The 17687-nt window shown below is 42.4% G+C and overlaps 6 protein-coding genes across 7 annotated transcripts; 2 read left to right on the forward strand and 4 right to left on the reverse strand.

The window, feature by feature from the left end:
- Window positions 1–185: 185 nt before the first annotated feature.
- LOC6738589 (SAGA-associated factor 11 homolog) lies at window positions 186–1000 on the reverse strand. Its single transcript, XM_002085357.4, has one exon. The coding sequence runs from the start codon at window positions 827–829 to the stop codon at window positions 239–241; it is 591 nt and encodes a 196-aa protein (XP_002085393.2). The 5' UTR covers window positions 830–1000; the 3' UTR covers window positions 186–238.
- A 169-nt stretch (window positions 1001–1169) lies between these two features.
- On the forward strand, window positions 1170–1900 carry LOC6738590 (TCF3 fusion partner homolog). Its single transcript, XM_002085358.4, has 2 exons — window positions 1170–1376; window positions 1438–1900. The coding sequence occupies exons 1-2, from the start codon at window positions 1276–1278 to the stop codon at window positions 1760–1762; spliced, it is 426 nt and encodes a 141-aa protein (XP_002085394.1). The 5' UTR covers window positions 1170–1275; the 3' UTR covers window positions 1763–1900.
- A 237-nt stretch (window positions 1901–2137) lies between these two features.
- LOC6738591 (charged multivesicular body protein 1b) lies at window positions 2138–3062 on the reverse strand. The gene is made up of 2 exons (XM_002085359.4): window positions 2879–3062; window positions 2138–2807 (listed from the first exon to the last, which is right to left on the reverse strand). Exons 1-2 carry the CDS (start codon window positions 2898–2900, stop codon window positions 2218–2220), a joined length of 612 nt encoding a protein of 203 aa, XP_002085395.1. The 5' UTR covers window positions 2901–3062; the 3' UTR covers window positions 2138–2217.
- A 472-nt stretch (window positions 3063–3534) lies between these two features.
- LOC6738592 (probable cytochrome P450 12c1, mitochondrial) lies at window positions 3535–5362 on the reverse strand. Its single transcript, XM_002085360.4, has 2 exons — window positions 4895–5362; window positions 3535–4697 (listed from the first exon to the last, which is right to left on the reverse strand). The coding sequence occupies exons 1-2, from the start codon at window positions 5317–5319 to the stop codon at window positions 3548–3550; spliced, it is 1575 nt and encodes a 524-aa protein (XP_002085396.1). The 5' UTR covers window positions 5320–5362; the 3' UTR covers window positions 3535–3547.
- A 7780-nt stretch (window positions 5363–13142) lies between these two features.
- LOC6738593 (mitochondrial dicarboxylate carrier) lies at window positions 13143–14631 on the forward strand. The gene is made up of 4 exons (XM_016171705.3): window positions 13143–13375; window positions 13425–13573; window positions 13771–14144; window positions 14207–14631. The coding sequence occupies exons 2-4, from the start codon at window positions 13510–13512 to the stop codon at window positions 14519–14521; spliced, it is 753 nt and encodes a 250-aa protein (XP_016032440.1). The 5' UTR covers window positions 13143–13375; window positions 13425–13509; the 3' UTR covers window positions 14522–14631.
- A 791-nt stretch (window positions 14632–15422) lies between these two features.
- LOC6738594 (mitochondrial dicarboxylate carrier) lies at window positions 15423–17518 on the reverse strand. 2 transcript variants are annotated; one of them, XM_002085362.4, is made up of 4 exons: window positions 17127–17518; window positions 16825–17068; window positions 16628–16760; window positions 15423–16550 (listed from the first exon to the last, which is right to left on the reverse strand). In XM_002085362.4, the coding sequence occupies exons 1-4, from the start codon at window positions 17326–17328 to the stop codon at window positions 16221–16223; spliced, it is 909 nt and encodes a 302-aa protein (XP_002085398.1). In that variant the 5' UTR covers window positions 17329–17518; the 3' UTR covers window positions 15423–16220. The 2 variants fall into 2 exon arrangements, with proteins under 2 accessions (XP_002085398.1, XP_016032441.1); XM_016169287.3 differs by having other exon boundaries at window positions 16409–16550; window positions 16829–17068; window positions 17127–17513.
- Window positions 17519–17687: the final 169 nt, after the last annotated feature.

The following is a 17687-nucleotide window of genomic DNA, read 5'->3' on the forward strand; positions in this document are numbered from 1 at the left end:
TGTTTGAAACCTCGTATTTACTTTAAAAATAAATTACTTTTTTTCTACAATATCTAGATATTAATTGATTAGATATTGCCACTAACTTCTTTCCTATTCAAATGGTTACTAGAAAACCAGTAATCATCTGAAATAAGAGCTCTAGTTGATCACCAAAATCCCATTAGTTTAGAATACATTGGTGACTGATTTAAAGGTGTACTTTTATGGCAGAATAAACTACGATTTTTAGCACTGACTAAAAGGTTTTGCCATTGTTCTTCTTGGAGCCATTGTTCCTTGAGTTCTGGTTTGATTTCTTTCGGCGCTTGTCGGACGACCAGTCCACGTCGTCCTCATCATCAGTGCCTCCGGTATTTCCCGAGGAGTGCAGGTGGGCGGATGTGGCGCCCTCTTTGGTGGCCAAGCGGCGAGAGGCGATTCGCGACGAGATACGGCCCATGCCCATGCACTTTTCCAGGTGCGGGGCGAAGCGGGCGGCGGCCACCAGGCGATCACAGTTGGGGCAGGTGCAGTCCATTGGTTTTTTGGCCGTTGAGATGCCGAATATGTCCAGGTTGGGCATCTCGCACATCCGATAGGTCGAGTCCTCCGGCACTCCGTCCAGGGCGGCTAGATTCCCGGACTTTCGCAGGTGATGTGTCTCGTTGAAGATTCCGACTACGGCGTCGTCGAGCAGCGTCTGGAACAGATAGTTGGCAGCCTCGTCGAGGTTCTTCGGTTCCTTGATCAACTCCCGGAAGTGGTTTACAATCGTAGTGCTAGTTGTGGGAACTTGGTTTCCCGATCCCTGAGCTCCTGTTGTCGTCGGCATGTTGGCTGCAGACATAATAGTCGGTGCAAATACTATATCTATTTGCTTCTGGGTGTCTTCCTGTCTGCTTTGGAAGATTTGTTTGGCATGCCGGTTGTTGTTGTGGAACTACATAAGTTACTAATTGTCGGTTTGCTTAACACGGCTGTTTGCAAAATGAGAGAGTTGCCAGGCTGGTGCGGAATAACATACATAAATCGTAAATAGTTCTTAAGAACTGAATATTTAATTTAAATAGTTTGCTTTTAAAAATAAAAGCATTAACTGTTATAGCAAATTACAAAATAAACAAGTTTTTATTCACTTTTGCTTATAGAACTAGTCCTTTTTTGAATAAATATAAGGTGGCAGCACCTTTTCAGCAGACGGAGCAAGTACAAATTAGCCCATCTGGCCACACTGAGCCATGGCGTAAATAAAAACATTTCTAAATATTTTACTATAACCAATATCTGTATAAAATGTTGCTAAATAAGAAAGAAGTTATGTACAAGCAGCTGGTGGAAAAGCTGTATGACAGGTGCCAAAGGATTCAGGCGGAAAATGAGCGATGTGTGATGAGGTAACCGTCATTTTTATGCTCCACGAAACGTAAACAAACATGTGCAATACCTATTATCCAGAGTAAATGGGATCAAAAAGATAGTAAGAAGGCGCAATCATGACGTGGAGCTTCTAAAACGGCGACTAGATAAGCACGGAGACAACTGGCGATCCGTTCCCATGGTGGCTCCACATCCCAAGGGAAAAACCGAGCAGAAACGCCGAGGACCGAAGCCCAAAAACAAGCAGGCGGCGGATGAAACCGGAGCACCCGGGTCTGAGCCTGGACCCAATACTCCAGCTGCCCGGAAACCCCGAAAGCAAAAAGCCAAACAGCCTCCCATCAATCCCAATCCAGTCATTGCGCCTCCGCATCCACAACCTCAACCTCAACTGTTGACCTGAGTCATAGCGATTGCTTGGCGTGTTCTAGTTTTAAGATAAAGTGCATGTATACTTTTAAATATATTATTAAGACAATTAAAAGCTGAACCCACAAATGGATTATAGTAACCAAAGCAATGAAAGTTGTGATTGCCTCAGTACCATTTCTATTTTCAAATTGAGCTATATCTTTCCAAGGAAACAAGTAACAAAAATTGGCAGGTCTTCAAATAACTATAACAACAAAGCCTTTAAAACATGATTATCGTATATTGTATTAGAAAAGCATCTAAATCATAATCCGTTTGAAGCCTATACAAACAGCACGCACTTAAAGGTTCATGACAATTCTTCTGATTATGGTAGACATACCAAGCGACATCAATAGACTTCCAATCACTGAGTTTATACTTATTTATATTTTGAATGTACTTAATTGCTAAAACAGAAATTCAACGGGCAGGGCTTCGCTATTTTTATTCAGCCTGGCGGAGACGTGCCAGTCGCTGGGTGAGCTCGTCTTGCTCTTGGGATACTGCTGTCGAGGCTCCAACGGATTGGCTCTGGACTCCGCTGGGCAGTTCCATGTTGAGTTCGAGGCCAGCCTCGTCGGCCACTTGCTGGAGCAGATTGTCGACATCGCCCTGGGGCACAGAGGTGGTTACCGTGTCGGACATGGTGCCCTCCATTACCGAGCTCTGGACGTCCAGGTCTTCGAACTGCGATTCAAACTTCTCCATCAAGGAGGAAATCTTCTCCAGGTTCATGCCCTTCATAGCTGCATCCATGGCCTTGACCACGCCGGCCATGGAGCCGGTGACCTTGCGGGTGGTGAGTGCGGACTGGACCCTACTGGCCACTGCATCCACTCGGGCACTCATCCTGAGGTAGTTAACCGCCTGGTTCTTCTGGCGGATCGCATTCTCTGCGTGGATGCGGGCCACGTCCATGTTGCCCTTCTGGATCGCCTTCTTGGCCTTGGCCTTCTCCAGCTTCTCCTCCTTCTCACATTTCTTGGAATTTCGTTCCAATTCCTTTACGGCAAACTTTAGATTAAAAAGGTGTTCTGGGGGCGAAAAAAAAGAGGTGTGGGTCATTCGGACTTTTCGTCTGGCGTCATTGCTATGCTGCACTTACTTTCCATGGAACTCGTAGACATGTCGTTACCCAGCTTGATGAATTTACAATGACGAACTAAGAAAAATTATTAGGTGTTGGTTTGCAACTCAAACCGATGAATTTGATCAATTTACGTTGTTTTTATTGGAGGATTTGTATGAATCACTTCTGTTTGTCAGGATTGGTGTGACCAGACGTGGGGAATTTCCCAGCAACAGCTGTTGCCCTGCTGTAAAAATTCTTGTTGGACTAACGTCGCCTAGTCAAATGTTAACGAATAACATTCTTTACATTTACATTACACACAAACTAAAAGTTTAACTTTTACCAATTGGATATCTGTATTGCAGACCAATATATTTTAAAAACACGTTTTTAGTTTAATGAATGCTTTTACTAAGTTTACTTAAAGAGGAAAATGTACTTTGCTGTAGGTCGTTCATTTTTATAAGTGCTATTTTAAAAAGTAATGAAGTTATACAAAAGCTCAATATTTTACAAATCAAGGTCAAATAACCAAGGTAAACAAAATTTAAAAAAGAACTATGTGATTTTGGACAGATACAAGATATTAATTATAATTTACCTCATTTGCTGGATATATAGATATTCACATGAAAGCTTCACAAAAAGTGAAGCACCACAGAGCTTTGAATAATATTAACACAAAATTGGCTTTATCACATTTTAATATTTCAGATCGGTAAACTTGAATTTCAGAGGAATATTGGGCTTGTACAAAAACCTGCACTTATATGGCTTTTCAGTGGGATAGTTATATTCAATATGGAAATTTCGCACCAAGTTGGCCACCGTGAGTTCCATTTCAAGATCCACAATCCGTTTGCCCACGCACATGCGTGGTCCGAATCCGAACGGCAAGTAGACAAAAGCATTTAAGTCCTTGTTCATCAGGACATCCGACTTGTCGTCGTCCTTTTGGCGCAACCAGCGTTCCGGGATGAATTCCTTTGCCCGGGGATACAGTCGGTCGTCCTTAAGCAAAAAGCTGTTGGTCATCAAAAGCTTGGTGCCCTTGGGGATTTGATAGCCATCGAGGACAACATCAGCTCCGGCGGATCGGGCATTACCAAAGGTGACTGGATACACTCGTAGCGATTCCTTGATGACCGCCCTCAGATACGGAAGTGATTTCATATCCTCCACAGTATATTCGCTATCCGGCGAAGTTAGTTTGCTTAGAACTTCCTCCCTTAGCCTTTGCTGCTTCTCCGGATTCTTGGCCAGATTGAGCAGTATTCCAGAGATAGCCGTACTGGTGGTATCAACTCCTCCCATCAGCATGTCCATGGCCATAACAACGGCGAGCTTCCTATCGATTTGCAGCAACTGCTCGAGAACACTCTTATGATCGCTTGAATCGCCTTGTGAAGATTTCCGGTCGATCCTTTCTATCGCCTGATTTACGTACATCGAACAGGTGTCGAAGATTTCATCCATGGCCCGACTGAACTTCTTGTAGGTGGGTGTGGAGATGTACCTGTACAACGATGGTCTCACGCCCAGGTCGAAGAAGGAATCCATCAGGACTTCGATATTCTTGAACAGTTTACTGGCCTCCGGCGGCGGGTTGGCTTCACGGAGCAGTCCCAATTCCCTGTCAAGGGCCACTGTCGCCACTGACTCGAAGGTCAGGTGGTTGATGGTGTTCATGAAGTCACCGGGCACTTCTTGGGACTCCTTATCGCGCATCTCGCGGATGCGATTCACAAACTGCCGATTGACGCGCTGCATCGGTTTCAGATAGATAGCCACATTTCGGTGCTGCATCAGGACGGGATTCACGGCACTCCTATTCTTTCCCCATTCCGCGCCACTGAAATTGAATGTAAGCCGATTAAAAGAGCCAGCATATGAAATAAGTTAATAATTTAAATTATTTTATATGAGATATATGAACTATATTGGCTAATAACGTACGTTAAGATAAATAGATGGAAAAAGCTTTAGTTGTGTAGGTTGATTTTTTGCGGATATTTTTTTAGATTATGTTTTAAACTTATTTTAACTCACTTGCCGAACAATCCCATGCAGTTCTTGAAAAACTCATCCTTCCGCTTACTGCGGTAGTGGAGGACAGGTTCGGCGCCACCGCGGACGGGCCACTGACCTTCGGTGCGATAGACCTTCTCAAAGGTTTCCACATTGAACGTGAACACAGTGGAGGGCATGCCGAATAATCCGGGTATCAGGCATATGTCGCCGAACTGCTTTTTGTACAGCCGCATCACATCATCCATGCCCAGCTGGTGGTACTGACCGCCCTTCTGGAAGCCGCGGAACAATTGCCAGCGTGTCGGTCCGGGAAGTTCCGTAAAGGGTTTGGCGCCCTCCCATTCCGATTCCAGCTGCTGGACGTACGATGATGCATCTGGGTTTCTGGTGGCAGCCAGCTGGGAACTGGCCCGCAGGCCGTGTTTTACTGTGAGACGCAACATGGTCAAGATCTCTCCGTGGAATGAATTGTCAATGGTAAACAACAATACATGAACCCCTACTATATATGTAGCTTTTAATTAATTACACAAATATCGGCAACAGAAGAGAGTGCTTTTCATTATCTTTGTGCTTTTTCAGGGAGCTTTGCTTTTAAGATCGCAGATTTCATATATGTTTATAAACAAATGATAATGTATGGAAGCTAAAATTTTTTCTATAAAATAAGCAAACATCATTTTAAAACAAAAGTGGTTTTAATGAGTATTTCATCTATATAAGCCTTTACTGTATACTAACGTATCTCCCACTTGAAATTGCGTAGAGATTAGGTCAGGTGCGATAATCGAAAATAGACATTTACATACTTAAAATAAAATATATATTCTATATATTATCATTGATAAGCTACGAGTGCCCTAATGGTGTTTCCCCGATTAAGGCCGCAAAACTCGATTGCACTGGCATCAGCCACCCTGCCGGCTATCAATAAAATATGATTCTAAAACGCTTGCATTGGAACAGAGAGGACAAAGACAAACGCATTTTATGTGCATTTCAAAAACAATAAGCCAAAACAAAAGGGCCAAATCGGCCATGCATACAAACACTCGAGCGTAGGGTCAAATCCGAAACAATAGGGCGAGGGCCCCATTGTTTTGGCCAACTTTGTGCATCACCCAACACCCATACCAACTGACCACTAGAATGTATTACATATTAAGTCTGATAACACGTTGCCTGCTTAAATTATAGCCCATTCCCTTTATAGCCACTGCCACGCCCCTAAGCCCATACGCCCAAAATAGCCAGTGTAGGTAAGCTCAATTTGCATCTACTGCTCCATTTAAGAGGGGCGCAGAACTCCAGGTATCATCGAGTTTCAAAAGGCTTGCAGTACAAAGGGTGGGTGTGAATCCCTTTTCGACCTATTTTGTGTAAAAGTAATACTCACTTTGCACTTAACGTTTTAAACGAAGAAATAACTGCTTTGCTTATATGTAGTTTCCGTATTAATTCAGGCATTTCCAGTTCATTCCTCATATTAAATTCAGCTTTTATCTTCAGCTATCAATGATAAAGTGCTCAGGTGGAATATGCAAATATATGTATGTCCTGATTGAAGTAAGTGGCCACCCCTAAGCTTAAGGATATAAATTGTACACAAATTACACAATTGACCGCCGAACAAGCCGCAAAACTTTGCCAAATTAACTGCGACTGTGGCGCAAACACATAAAAAAGTTTATACATAAATTTTGTAAATTATTACAATTCGGCGAGACCGAAAATAAAATACCTACATTTGTAAACAATATAGAAAGTACATTGTTACCAGCGTAGTGAGCATATAACTTACGAGTTATGGGCGTGTTGCCTAGTCACAATAAAAGGGAATTAGCTAAACAATTGCATTGTGTTGTTATGATTTACTCGCAGATATTGAATATTATTAATATAGTAAGGAAGTGTATTCAAATCTAATGTTTTTATGTAAAGTGCACCCTCGACAACTATTTGATATATATCAAATTCATATATATCTTAAAGTTAGACCATTAAAGACGAGAGCTGGCTCTTTCCACTTCCATTTAGCAATGACTGGGCCAAATCGATGTCCGCCCACTAGATGGGCTGGAATTAATTTGCAATAACTCTTCCATTTGGCTGTCATAATCGAAATGTAGCCAAACTGTCACTTGAGTGGAAATGCTTTGACATTATCATAACTGCATCAGATGTTCAATAATTTTCCCTCGCTGCCACGCAGACACCTAGAGACCAATGGCAAACAGCCGGATTTCTTTCACCCGTTTCTTTATTTCTCCTAGTTTTTCCAGACCGTGCTCCATCTTTTCCTGCTCTTTATCACGCGCCCAATTTAGCGCCGGGGGACGAAAGGGCGGTCATTCAGCCATTGCTATCGCTATCCAGATCCCACAATCGGGCCCAGACAGTCCCATTCCCATTCCCATTCCCAGTTCCACTTCAAGTTCCGCCCATTCTCAAGTCCACAGCCAAAGGCGGGCGAGAGATTAAATCAGCGCAAAGTGCAAACACTGTGTCAAGTGTAGACCAAGCGAAAAAAAACCCGTCTAAAGACACACGCCATCGATATGGCCATGGCTCCTGGAAAAAACACACTCCCGGAGTAAAACGGATAAATGTCAATCAAATTAACTGGCAATGCGATATGCAGCGATAGTGTCGCAGGTAAGCCGAAGGAAAGTCCTTTCTGCCAAGATAGCAACTCTACTTCATAGACCTAAATTAATGGGGCTGTAAAGGGATTCCTTCTATTTTCAGTAAACTAACTGAAATAGTTTACAAAAGAGCTGTTGTATATATAATATAGGGTATACTGTATTTGACATTTAATAATGCCTCGACTTATGAAGGAAGTTAATAGCTTAGGCAATTTGTAAAGTAGGTTGATCAAATCGTGCACTATCTGCTGAGATACTCAACAACAAGTCTTTCCTCGGGGAAGTTAATCGCCTACCCTTATTTGTTATCCAAATCTAAATAGGATTACACCCCTTTCAGCTCCGTACCATATGGGAATAAATTGCTAATCCGGACTACAAAATCAACACGAAGCGCGAGGGGCAAACATTAATTATTGCAGTTTTTATTTAAGTACAGTGAGCACCGCTGTTTGTGTACAACTAAAGGCAAACAAGTGTGGAAAACACAGAATAATTAAGTTGCATATCAGGGAGTGAAAGGGAAAACTTTGCTAAATGTCTGTAAACAGGAAATGGGGCAAATAAAGAAAAAAGCTCACATCGCTGGCGGAGATTTTTCAACATATTAAATGCCTTTTGAGGAAGTTGCTCCCCCCGTGAGGCAAACAATTTAAGGCGCATTAACTGCAGGCAAGAGGAAACCATTTCAGATATTCCTCTGATAATTGCAAACAGACAGTGGAGAGTCAATAGTGCACTTCTCGTCCCTTATCCTTGATCCACTCCCCCGCCACCCCGTCAGTCATCAATCGGGCCCTCTATCCGATGACATGGCTTGCCGGCGGCCACGCCCCCTGGTTAACCATAAACCATCGATTGTGGGTCAAATTGCGTTGATGCGACATGGGATCCTGGGATTCTTGGGCCTCTGCCGCCGGATGGATGACAGTCAACAATCGAAACGGCATCTTCATTATTGGCATAAGCCACGCGTAATTGCTCCACAGTGGTTACTCAACTGCTGAACTCAAGGCTGAGTGAAATTTAATATTAAAGATATCGGGATTATGCAATCAATTTAGATTCCATTCCATATTTGATACAAATAACTACAAATTACAAGTATCTTCTGTTCAAATCTTAATATAATGAACTATTATATTTTCTTGGGTTTCTATTAAGCAGAGTAATAATTCAATTGTATTAAAGCCAAATGACTATGTTTTAAAAACCCAAGAATGTAAGGATGGGAACCTAGTGTTTGACTTAAAAGTTGGCTTTATATCATTATTTATACCATTTTCGCATCAACTTCATCTCCTTTTCCTATTTAATGCCGCAATAATTAATTCATTACTTGCACCACCCAGTTTTGTTGCTAGTTTTCGAGCCAACAAATCTGTCTAATGTGTGGGTGTCCTCAGCAATTAGCCAAAACCCTGCTGAGAGAACCAGCTAGGCTTAGCACGGACAACTAACACCCCGTTTTCCACCACCGCAGATGCACTGCACCCGGCGGCAAAGTGGGTTGCTCGTGGTGTTTTCAGCGGGTCGGGCTGTCTGACTTGGAACCGCCTGTTTTGGGGGCGCTGCACGGCACGACATAGTTCCATTAAACTTTCCACGATAACGCGCCAAACTTTGCGCCCAGCAAAACTCTCAGTAATTTGCAGGAAGTCGGCGCCCAGCACGATTCCCACCCAGAAGTCGAGGAGCCGATGGGAGCACTCTGGCCATAAGTTAGGCCCTGCACTAATCAAGCGCTGCATATCAGACTAAAGGCAGGGCACGGCTGCCCCACTGAGGCATTTATTAATAACGCGAACTTTAAATAACCCGACGGAACTTAAGGCAGGCCTGGCCAGAAGAGCTGGATTCAAGTCAAGTCGACTCCTGCCGCCCGACCTTTCTGCATGCCGCGTCCTGCGGCGTTTCTTTGATAATTGCGCATACGCCACGTTGGCCGCACTGAATGCATAGAGCCTCGGGGCTTGAGCGCTTGTCTGGGCATTTTCGGAATATCCGGAATTCTGCGGGCTCTTGCCCTGGGAAGTAGGGTTGTTTCGAGCTGCGGATATCCTGATCGTCTGGGGCTGGAAAGAAAACTGAAGTTAATTGTTAATATTTATGGGAGGCATCCCGATTTGGCTAAAAACACTAGGCAGTAATTTTGAACAGCTCAAAGGAAGTTCTTGCGGTTAGGTATAAATAAATAAGCTAATTGCAATTAAAGTGAATGGGTAATCGAAATTTAAATATAATGTGAAAAACTAAATAAATATTAAATGTTGATATTTTTTTAATATAATAAAAACTAAAATAAATATGTACATATAAAGCATTGTCCAAACATTTATATAAATCTGTGGAATAATATTTTGTCTACTAAGGCGACTTCTAGGTTAAAAAATATAATATGTATAATATATTTTTTTTTAGGACAAGGTCTGAAGTTTATAAATTTATAAAAACCGTCTCCTCTCGAGAATATACGAGCACATGGTAATTTATTTCGGCTTGAAACGGATTGTTTGGCCAATAACTGCAGTGAATTCGCAGCTGTTTGTATTGGGTGTTTGTATTGTTATTATTATTACGGCACATGTTGCCCAGATGCCCGGGCAGGCAAAAAATGTTGGCCTTATTCGGACCAAGGGCCAACTTGGCTCGCCGGTACTATCAATCTTTCGCCATGTTTTTTCATTACTTTTTTGGGTTTGTTTTTGTTTTTTTGTATGGTTTTGGTGTGTTTGGCTTCCTGCCAGGATGCATTATCGTAAAATGGAATTTAGAATTTTCGTAGCACTTTGCGGGAGCTAAAGTTGCTTCGATTCGTGACTGCGCCGGGTTCTAGTCCTTTGAGTGACTCCTGCGAAAGCTTTGACCAGTTGATTGTCGCCACTCCGAGGACCTCTAACCCTTTAACCCCTTAACACCCCGTTCGTTGCTGTTTCCTGGTTCATTTGCACTTGCCACCTGTGATCCCTGTCTGCAGTTGTACCGATGTTGATATTTTGCCCAAAAACATTTTACAAAAGAGCTCAACACGAAAATTGGCCAAAACGGAGCAGCCGGGTTCGGGGTCGACCAGACAAGCCACAAAAGCCAAAGCAGACAAAAAAAAACAGGGAAAACGGAAAAACTTGATAGAATCTTCCGACACTCCCTTCGCCGCCTTTGTCACTCATCCCAATTCCTCCCAACCCCCTCCCCGAATTTTTCCTGTTTTCCCGACTCAGTTTGCCAAGTTTGTCGGCTTGCAGCTGCATTACATGTGGTCGAGGCGGAGCTGCATCGACAGCCGTTGCAAGCTCTTGTTTGTTATACTTGGCGAAAGTTTGCCATCAGATGCGGGGGCAAGTGTTGCCTACGGGGGCGATGGTGGTGAGATGGGGCTTAGCAGGACTTGCGGCAAGGATATACTGGAAGTACGTTTATGGACTGTTGCATGCGCTGCAATTGTGGCTCAACTAAACTGGCCGTACTTTACACATATCCCTTTGATAGCTGTTTTTATATACGAAACATTTTTTTGGACAACACTTTCAAATTTTACATTCAAAACAGCAGTATAAAAGTATGACCAATCATTTTCAATCATTCGTTTCTTGTTTCATTTTGTAGAGGATGATTTTTTCAATCAGAACTTTAAGTATTTTGAAATATATGTTAAATGAAAAGTTTCTTTTCTGAATAATGTCTGGTATATAACCTTAAACGAAATAAAAATCAGATTCCGTTATGAAATCAAATGTCTTTTGGCAAACTAAGTTAAAGTCCGTATTTAAAATACCATCAATGGTTAAATGCCAAGCTGAGCTGCAAAACGCTCCATTGAAGATCAGGCCCCAAGTTGCCCTTCATCTGTGGTCCGAAATGTCCTAAACAACTTCAATATGCAATTTTCTTCGACTGACAACTTTTTGTAGCCTCTTAGTCAGGCCGCAAACTTTTCTAATAACCTAAGATACTCGCAAACAGACACTGTGAGGAGCTCTCGGAAGTTCGGGGAGGGGCTCCCCGAATAATGTGGGCCACCAGAAAAATTGCAGGGCACAAAACAGAGAGCCGAACATGCCGTCGATGTAGAGCCATATCAAATTGACGCGTTATTTCGAAAACTTTCAAGGAGAGGCATTAAATTTGCAAAAGTAAATTTGCCGAGCGAGTTAGCCGGAGTGTGAGCAAGTGCATACGTGATATATTATTTCACATTACGCGCAAATTGAAAAGCTCAATGAAATAAAAAAACAAGAAAGTAGCCATTCCAAACACAAATAAAGAGGGAAAATATTCCACTAAGGCCGGCGAAAGTGTTTGTAGGGAAGTAGGGGATACGCAAGTTTAACTGCCGTTTCCCCTTTTATGCCCTACAGTTACGTCTAACTGTAAACTGAGATACATATATCTATGGACGAACGGAATATATATGGCTTATTGTGTTAGTTTACTTGCGCAGCCGGAATTTATGAATCAATTTTTTAGTGTTGGCTCCTAAAAATTCAAATAAATAAATTTGTGCGGAAGTTATATTTGTGCTGTTGTTTTTCAATTCCAGATTGCCGATGTGCACTGAAATTGCAGGCAGTAAAATAAATGGCGAATTGATTGATTGAGCACTTGATTGATGGCGCTTTCACCGCCTAATGAGTAAACCATTTTTGCGCACTGAATGCATTGAATATTGGTGTTGGTTAATCATTTAGCACTAACCGAAATTTCATTGTTTAAATATTGGATTATGCTTTACATTTCCAATCGAAGCAATTTATTCAGAATGAAAATTGAAATTGCAATTTTTTCATTATATGTTATAAGTTTTAAATAAAAATTTTTTACCCACTCTATTGAAAGTGAGATTAGTAATAATTTCGAGCTACTTCCCATTTATACCGATAAAGAATTTAATGATTTTTCGTGCCACTCGTAGCTTGCAAAGACAATTAAAAGACCCATTGCTGCACAAAATGAACTACTTAACTATTGTTGATAACTTTGTAAATTACAGATTAATCCACAATTTGAAACCACTCAACGTGTACAGAATAAAACCCACGAGTCCCCTAACTTCCCATCCCAGCGAATGCAACTTTCAGTGGCGCCCCGCAGCTTTGCCTCTAATATGTCCAAAAGTTGCAACCAATTTCGAACTGCAGCTAGGTGGTGCACACTCGCATCAGTGGCTGATGCCTAATGGCCGTGATAATGCCATGACAACTGTGCGAACATCGGAGTACTCCCGAAAGTTCTGCCATCTCCCGTGGCAGTCTGTCGAGTTCGAAGCCACGGAACTGTGCCAAAATTACTCAACAACGTTGCAACACCTGCGTGGATGTGGCTCCTTTCCAACCAGCAACTGCGGAGCAACAAAAAGGAGGTCCTGGACCAATTAGTTCGGACTCCTGGCCAGCAATTGGGCAACGTGGATCGTTCTCTTTAGCAGCAGGAGGTTGTGAACGACGCATGTCAAGTAGGAGTCCCAATAGTTGGTAAGTGAAAATGCTAATAAACTTCCAATAATAAGGAAACGCATACGAAATCAAATATAAGTGTTATGAAACTATAGTGTTTTTTGTGAAACAATAATGTTCGATAAGTCAATAAAAGTCTAATCTGGCAATCTGGAAATATTTATGCCCGAAAGCACAGAGAGCTGACAGTTTCTGTTTCGGCCAAATACTCAAAAGTACACATTCACATTCCTGTCAAATTAATCCCATCCGGAAAAGTTCCCATCGAAAAAGAAAAAAAAGATTGATGGACATACGAGCAAAAAGAGTTATAAAGACGAGAGTGTGGCGGATAGGACAACATCCAGCAAGCTGGCGATTCGGTTTGAAGCCCCAAAAGACGAAAAGATCAAAGCGATGTGAGTTCTGTGCAGTTCTTTAACTTCTGTCTCTAACCAACTATTCCAGAATACGTCCACGCTGGTGGAGTGGCGGTGTGGCAGGTGCTATTGCGCAATGCTTTACGGCACCTTTCGATCTGATCGAGGCTCGAATGGTGGTAATCAAAAAGGACAGAGGAATGGCTTCAAATCTCCAACAGGCAATTCGAACGCATGGTAATTATGGGGAACAACTAAATATAAAATCACTAGCATAACACTATCTAAATACTTATAAAAGTTTGCAAAACTAACTTTGCTGTTATAAAAATCAATGAGGGTCCTTTTGAAAGGTATGCTTTTTTAAGACTCCTATTGTGGCACACTTGTGTGTGGATGCAGAGCCCTGATTTGATAGAAAATTCCCTTCCCAGGTTTCATTTCACTATACGACGGTTTAAGTGCCCAGTTGGTGAGACAGCTGACGTACACATCGCTGCGGTTTCACCTGTACGAAATGGGAAAGGAGCACCTGGATGATCCTGCTGGCTTGTGGCACAAAGTGCTGGTGGCTGCATTGGCTGGTTGTGTGGCTGGTGTGGTGGGTACACCCATGGAGTTGATCAACACCCGGATGCAGGTCAATCGCGCGCTGCCCAAGGAAACGCGATGGAATTATCGAAACGTCTTTGATGGACTGTACCGCGTGACCAGGGAAGAGGGCTTTACTAAGCTATACAGCGGATGTTTCCTCTCATTTATGCGGTCTAGTCTCATCACCATCAGCCAAAATGCGGCTTACGATCAGGTATGGTTTTATAAATATAGAATTAATATGAATGTTATTTGATTCCATGTTTAATTGCGCAGGCCAAGCAGATCTATGCGGAAGTTTTTCATATGAAGCACGACAACACCTTGTTGCACCTGATAAGTTCCGTGACGGCTGCTTTCATCTGCGGTCCAATCATCAAGCCCATTGAGAACTTGCGATACCTCAGGATGGTGGATTCCAGAAGATTGTTAAATTCCATTTCCTATATGATGCGCTTCGGAAGTCGCGGACCTTTCCGCGGTATGGTGCCCTACGTTTTGCGCATGGTGCCCAATACGGTCATTACTTTTTTAAGTTTCGAGCAGCTTCGTGTTCATTTTGGGTACATTGAAATTGAAGATGATGAATGATTGCGAGAAGCAATGTGTGACAGCCAAAAGTAGTATTACCTTTTGTATATGTATTTTAACACAAAAGAAAGAATTATATACTTTTCTGGTAACAAGAAGCACACAAGAAATAGAATGAAGATTTATATTAAAATATTGATTATTTGCCTTCATTTATACTTAACCACCAAAATTTAATCTAAGTTATATTATGCCATTCAGCTCCGAAGCCGTCTATTCAAACATTTGCTTCCAAAGCCACCTATTCTAACCTCTGACCTCAATGGCATCCACTGTACGCTGGTCAAATAATTGGTAGCTTCCTGACTCCTGGCCTCGGACTCTTGTTTATTTGTTAAGCAAACTCGACCAGAGTCAGGCTAAATAAACGGCGCATGCACCTTCATGAGGCATTCAATTCCGCATTGATTGCACACAGAGCTGCTCGCAAAAACGGGTCAACAGTGCGTATGCGTTATATTTAATAATGCAAACCAAGGCGAGCTTGCCACAACGACCAATGCGGCTGAAGAAACACAAACTATGCAAATGATTTTAATGGCAAACCAAATGTCCCAGCCAAACGACTAATAACCTGGCAAGTGGGACAGAAAGCAACGAACCCGCTACCTCTGACCTCTGACCCCTTGCCCCAGGTCTTCAGACATCTGAGGCACAACTCATCGTCGATGCAATCGCAAGTCAGCCATAAACTTGGCTCAAAGCATTTATGCAAATCGTGGGTGCCCCGCCTGAGTGTTAGTTTGGGCTAAAGGACTAGTCATAATCAAACACTCGCAAAAAGTTTATGCTCGAGTTTATGAGACTTTAAAGAAGATTTTTACAGGCAATGGTAATCGTTTCATTTATTTCAAAGCATATAAATAATAAACCTCTATTTATTATTTAAATTTATCTTCTTAAAAAACACACAATTTCGGAATTTAATAATTTTGTTAAGTGCTAATACGATTTAAGGGTGTGAGAGCAACTTCTATAGAGCTTTTATTCAATTTAATTGCGTCGCGTTATTCTTATTTTTGCTCTTCGCCATCGTTCTAAAATTGCCTACTTACAAATTCAATTTCCACAATGATTGCAATCACGATTAAAGGGTAGTCGAGAGTGGGTGCGTGTGGAGTAATAGCCGGAGTGTCCTCCATATGCTCGCCAGCCATCCACAACAATGCTGTTCATACGTGCAACATTTACCCACGTTTACGTGACACGACACCCACACAGCGTAGTATGCGGCACTGGATGGATGTGTGGCGGCAGGATGGGATGGCGGAGTCCGCCAACGCTGTCCGGGCATTGTTGCTCATACGCCTAGTTGTCATCGTGGCGGGATCTAAACTAGAACTACACACACGGCACGTCCTGGCATTTAGCCCCATCTTCGGTGGCACAACTGCGTCCTCCTTGTCAAGGAGTTGGACAAATTAATGTTCATTAGTCACGTTGCGAGTTGTAATCAATTTATAATGCGACCAGTTGTGGTTGATGTTTCGTTCGGTGGAAGGAAAAGGTTCTTGGGGTCAATGATCCAGTGATACTGGGCTTCGATTTTTTATTTACTTTAATTCTGCTTTACGAGGACTTCTTATTCCATTAGTAAGCAAAATCTTTGAATTAATGGAAATCTTTAGCGTACAAAATCGTTGGTAAAAGTTCACATGGTATTTTTGTCAAATTCCAAATGCGTAGTAGTACGATCGTCTTAATTGTACTTCCCCCCTCCCAGGGGACAAATTCCGAAGTGGAGCCTCAGTTGCTCGTACAAAACAAATAGCAAAGTGGTGGCCGGTGCCTTTCGCACTATAGTTGGTACAAATCCTCGGTAGGGTCCCATTAGGCCAAACCGCATCATGTGAACAGACGCTTGGAAGACAGTGCGGAATTCGCCGGGTCTGGAGTTCATCATAATGGTCCTTACCACGTCCAGGGGATGAGTGATCGCAGACGAAATGAACGAAGTGCCCAGCGAAGTGAGAAAGTGCAAGGGCAATCCGTCATTCACAGAGATATTTTTCCTCACTTCCGTCTTAATCTTAAAAGATAACAACATATAATTCGCAGTTAATGATAAGCCAAGAGCTGACTAAATACTGTCATTTTGGTACTCACAATATCGTAGAATGCTATCTGGCTGCAAGTGCTTATCGATGATTTAAAAACCGCAACCGATCCTCCTTTGTAAAGTGCTCTCCAGCCCTCCTCCTTGGGAATCCGGATGAGGCCATCGAAGACATGCTTATAGCTGAGATCGAGGCGAAAGGAACTCTAAGATTGATGGCGATTATTCGCGAGCTAGGTCAAAATACTTGCGTCGCTTGTACGGCGGCTCCTTCATATCGGTTTGCATCCGCACGTTAATCAGATCCGTTGGTATTCCAAACACAGAACCGCATGCCCCAGCCACACAGCCCAAAATAATCTTTCCTACATATGAATCCCTATCGAAGTACTCCAATTTCTTGCCAGTATCGTACACGATGAAATGGATATTGGTGCTGGTCATTTGTCTCAGGATGGCAGCCGAGAAGCCATCGTAGAAGCCCAAGTATCCTAAAATCGGGAATATTATTATTATTTCATTATATATATTACAATTCCGTCCGTATACCCTTCAAAGTGTATATTCTTTTGATCGTGCCTAAAATTGTCCGTTTTTTTGATTGGATCTGCATGTGCGTTTTCACGATATCAATGGGCGCCACTGCGAAGGCAACGCATATCGAGGCAAAGCCACCGAACCACCAACGCGGCAAGAGTCCTTCCGGCTCATCATGGCAGTCGCCAAGGAAGTGGTCATCAAAAACCGGCATTCCTCCAGATGGTCGACGCACTTCCTTTCACCGTGCATTCGGATTCTTGACGGTACCAGATTGGCCTCAATTTAAAGAAATTGGTTTTTGATTGGGAGGGAAAGGCTTATGTGTTTCTTTTTTGCTTTCACTGACAATTTTAACATTATAATATTGTATATCGTTGTAAACTATCAATACAGATTGAGCTTTTTTACTTGGGATAAATTTGGATTGTGACGAAGCCAAGTAGTGACGAAGCACACTTCTGGCTTGTGCATCAGCAACTACATTAACTATGACATAAGAAAAATAAATTAATTTACGAAAAATAGAATTGTGTGAAAGTCAGTTTCTGGATTTTAAGAGGGATCTGTGAA

Source organism: Drosophila simulans, chromosome 3L (genome assembly GCF_016746395.2).
Source record: "Drosophila simulans strain w501 chromosome 3L, Prin_Dsim_3.1, whole genome shotgun sequence".
In the NCBI taxonomy this organism is placed as follows: domain Eukaryota; kingdom Metazoa; phylum Arthropoda; class Insecta; order Diptera; family Drosophilidae; genus Drosophila; species Drosophila simulans.

What these genes read in the sequence shown, in the direction of transcription:
- LOC6738589 (XM_002085357.4), bottom strand. Translation starts at nt 829, where the DNA reads ATGTCTGCAGCCAACATGCCGACGACAACAGGAGCTCAGGGATCGGGA.
- LOC6738590 (XM_002085358.4), top strand. Translation starts at nt 1,276, where the DNA reads ATGTTGCTAAATAAGAAAGAAGTTATGTACAAGCAGCTGGTGGAAAAG. An exon ending in AATGAGCGATGTGTGATGAG is followed by an intron (nt 1,377 to 1,437) that starts GTAACCGTCATT and finishes CCTATTATCCAG; the next exon opens with AGTAAATGGGATCAAAAAGA.
- LOC6738591 (XM_002085359.4), bottom strand. Translation starts at nt 2,900, where the DNA reads ATGTCTACGAGTTCCATGGAAA. An exon ending in GTCTACGAGTTCCATGGAAA is followed by an intron (nt 2,808 to 2,878) that starts GTAAGTGCAGCA and finishes TTTCGCCCCCAG; the next exon opens with AACACCTTTTTAATCTAAAG.
- LOC6738592 (XM_002085360.4), bottom strand. Translation starts at nt 5,319, where the DNA reads ATGTTGCGTCTCACAGTAAAACACGGCCTGCGGGCCAGTTCCCAGCTG. An exon ending in TGCATGGGATTGTTCGGCAA is followed by an intron (nt 4,698 to 4,894) that starts GTGAGTTAAAAT and finishes ATTCAATTTCAG; the next exon opens with TGGCGCGGAATGGGGAAAGA.
- LOC6738593 (XM_016171705.3), top strand. Translation starts at nt 13,510, where the DNA reads ATGGTGGTAATCAAAAAGGACAGAGGAATGGCTTCAAATCTCCAACAG. An exon ending in ACAGGCAATTCGAACGCATG is followed by an intron (nt 13,574 to 13,770) that starts GTAATTATGGGG and finishes TTCCCTTCCCAG; the next exon opens with GTTTCATTTCACTATACGAC. An exon ending in AAAATGCGGCTTACGATCAG is followed by an intron (nt 14,145 to 14,206) that starts GTATGGTTTTAT and finishes TTAATTGCGCAG; the next exon opens with GCCAAGCAGATCTATGCGGA.
- LOC6738594 (XM_002085362.4), bottom strand. Translation starts at nt 17,328, where the DNA reads ATGCCGGTTTTTGATGACCACTTCCTTGGCGACTGCCATGATGAGCCG. An exon ending in AAGAATATACACTTTGAAGG is followed by an intron (nt 17,069 to 17,126) that starts GTATACGGACGG and finishes TCCCGATTTTAG; the next exon opens with GATACTTGGGCTTCTACGAT. An exon ending in AGATAGCATTCTACGATATT is followed by an intron (nt 16,551 to 16,627) that starts GTGAGTACCAAA and finishes TTATCTTTTAAG; the next exon opens with ATTAAGACGGAAGTGAGGAA.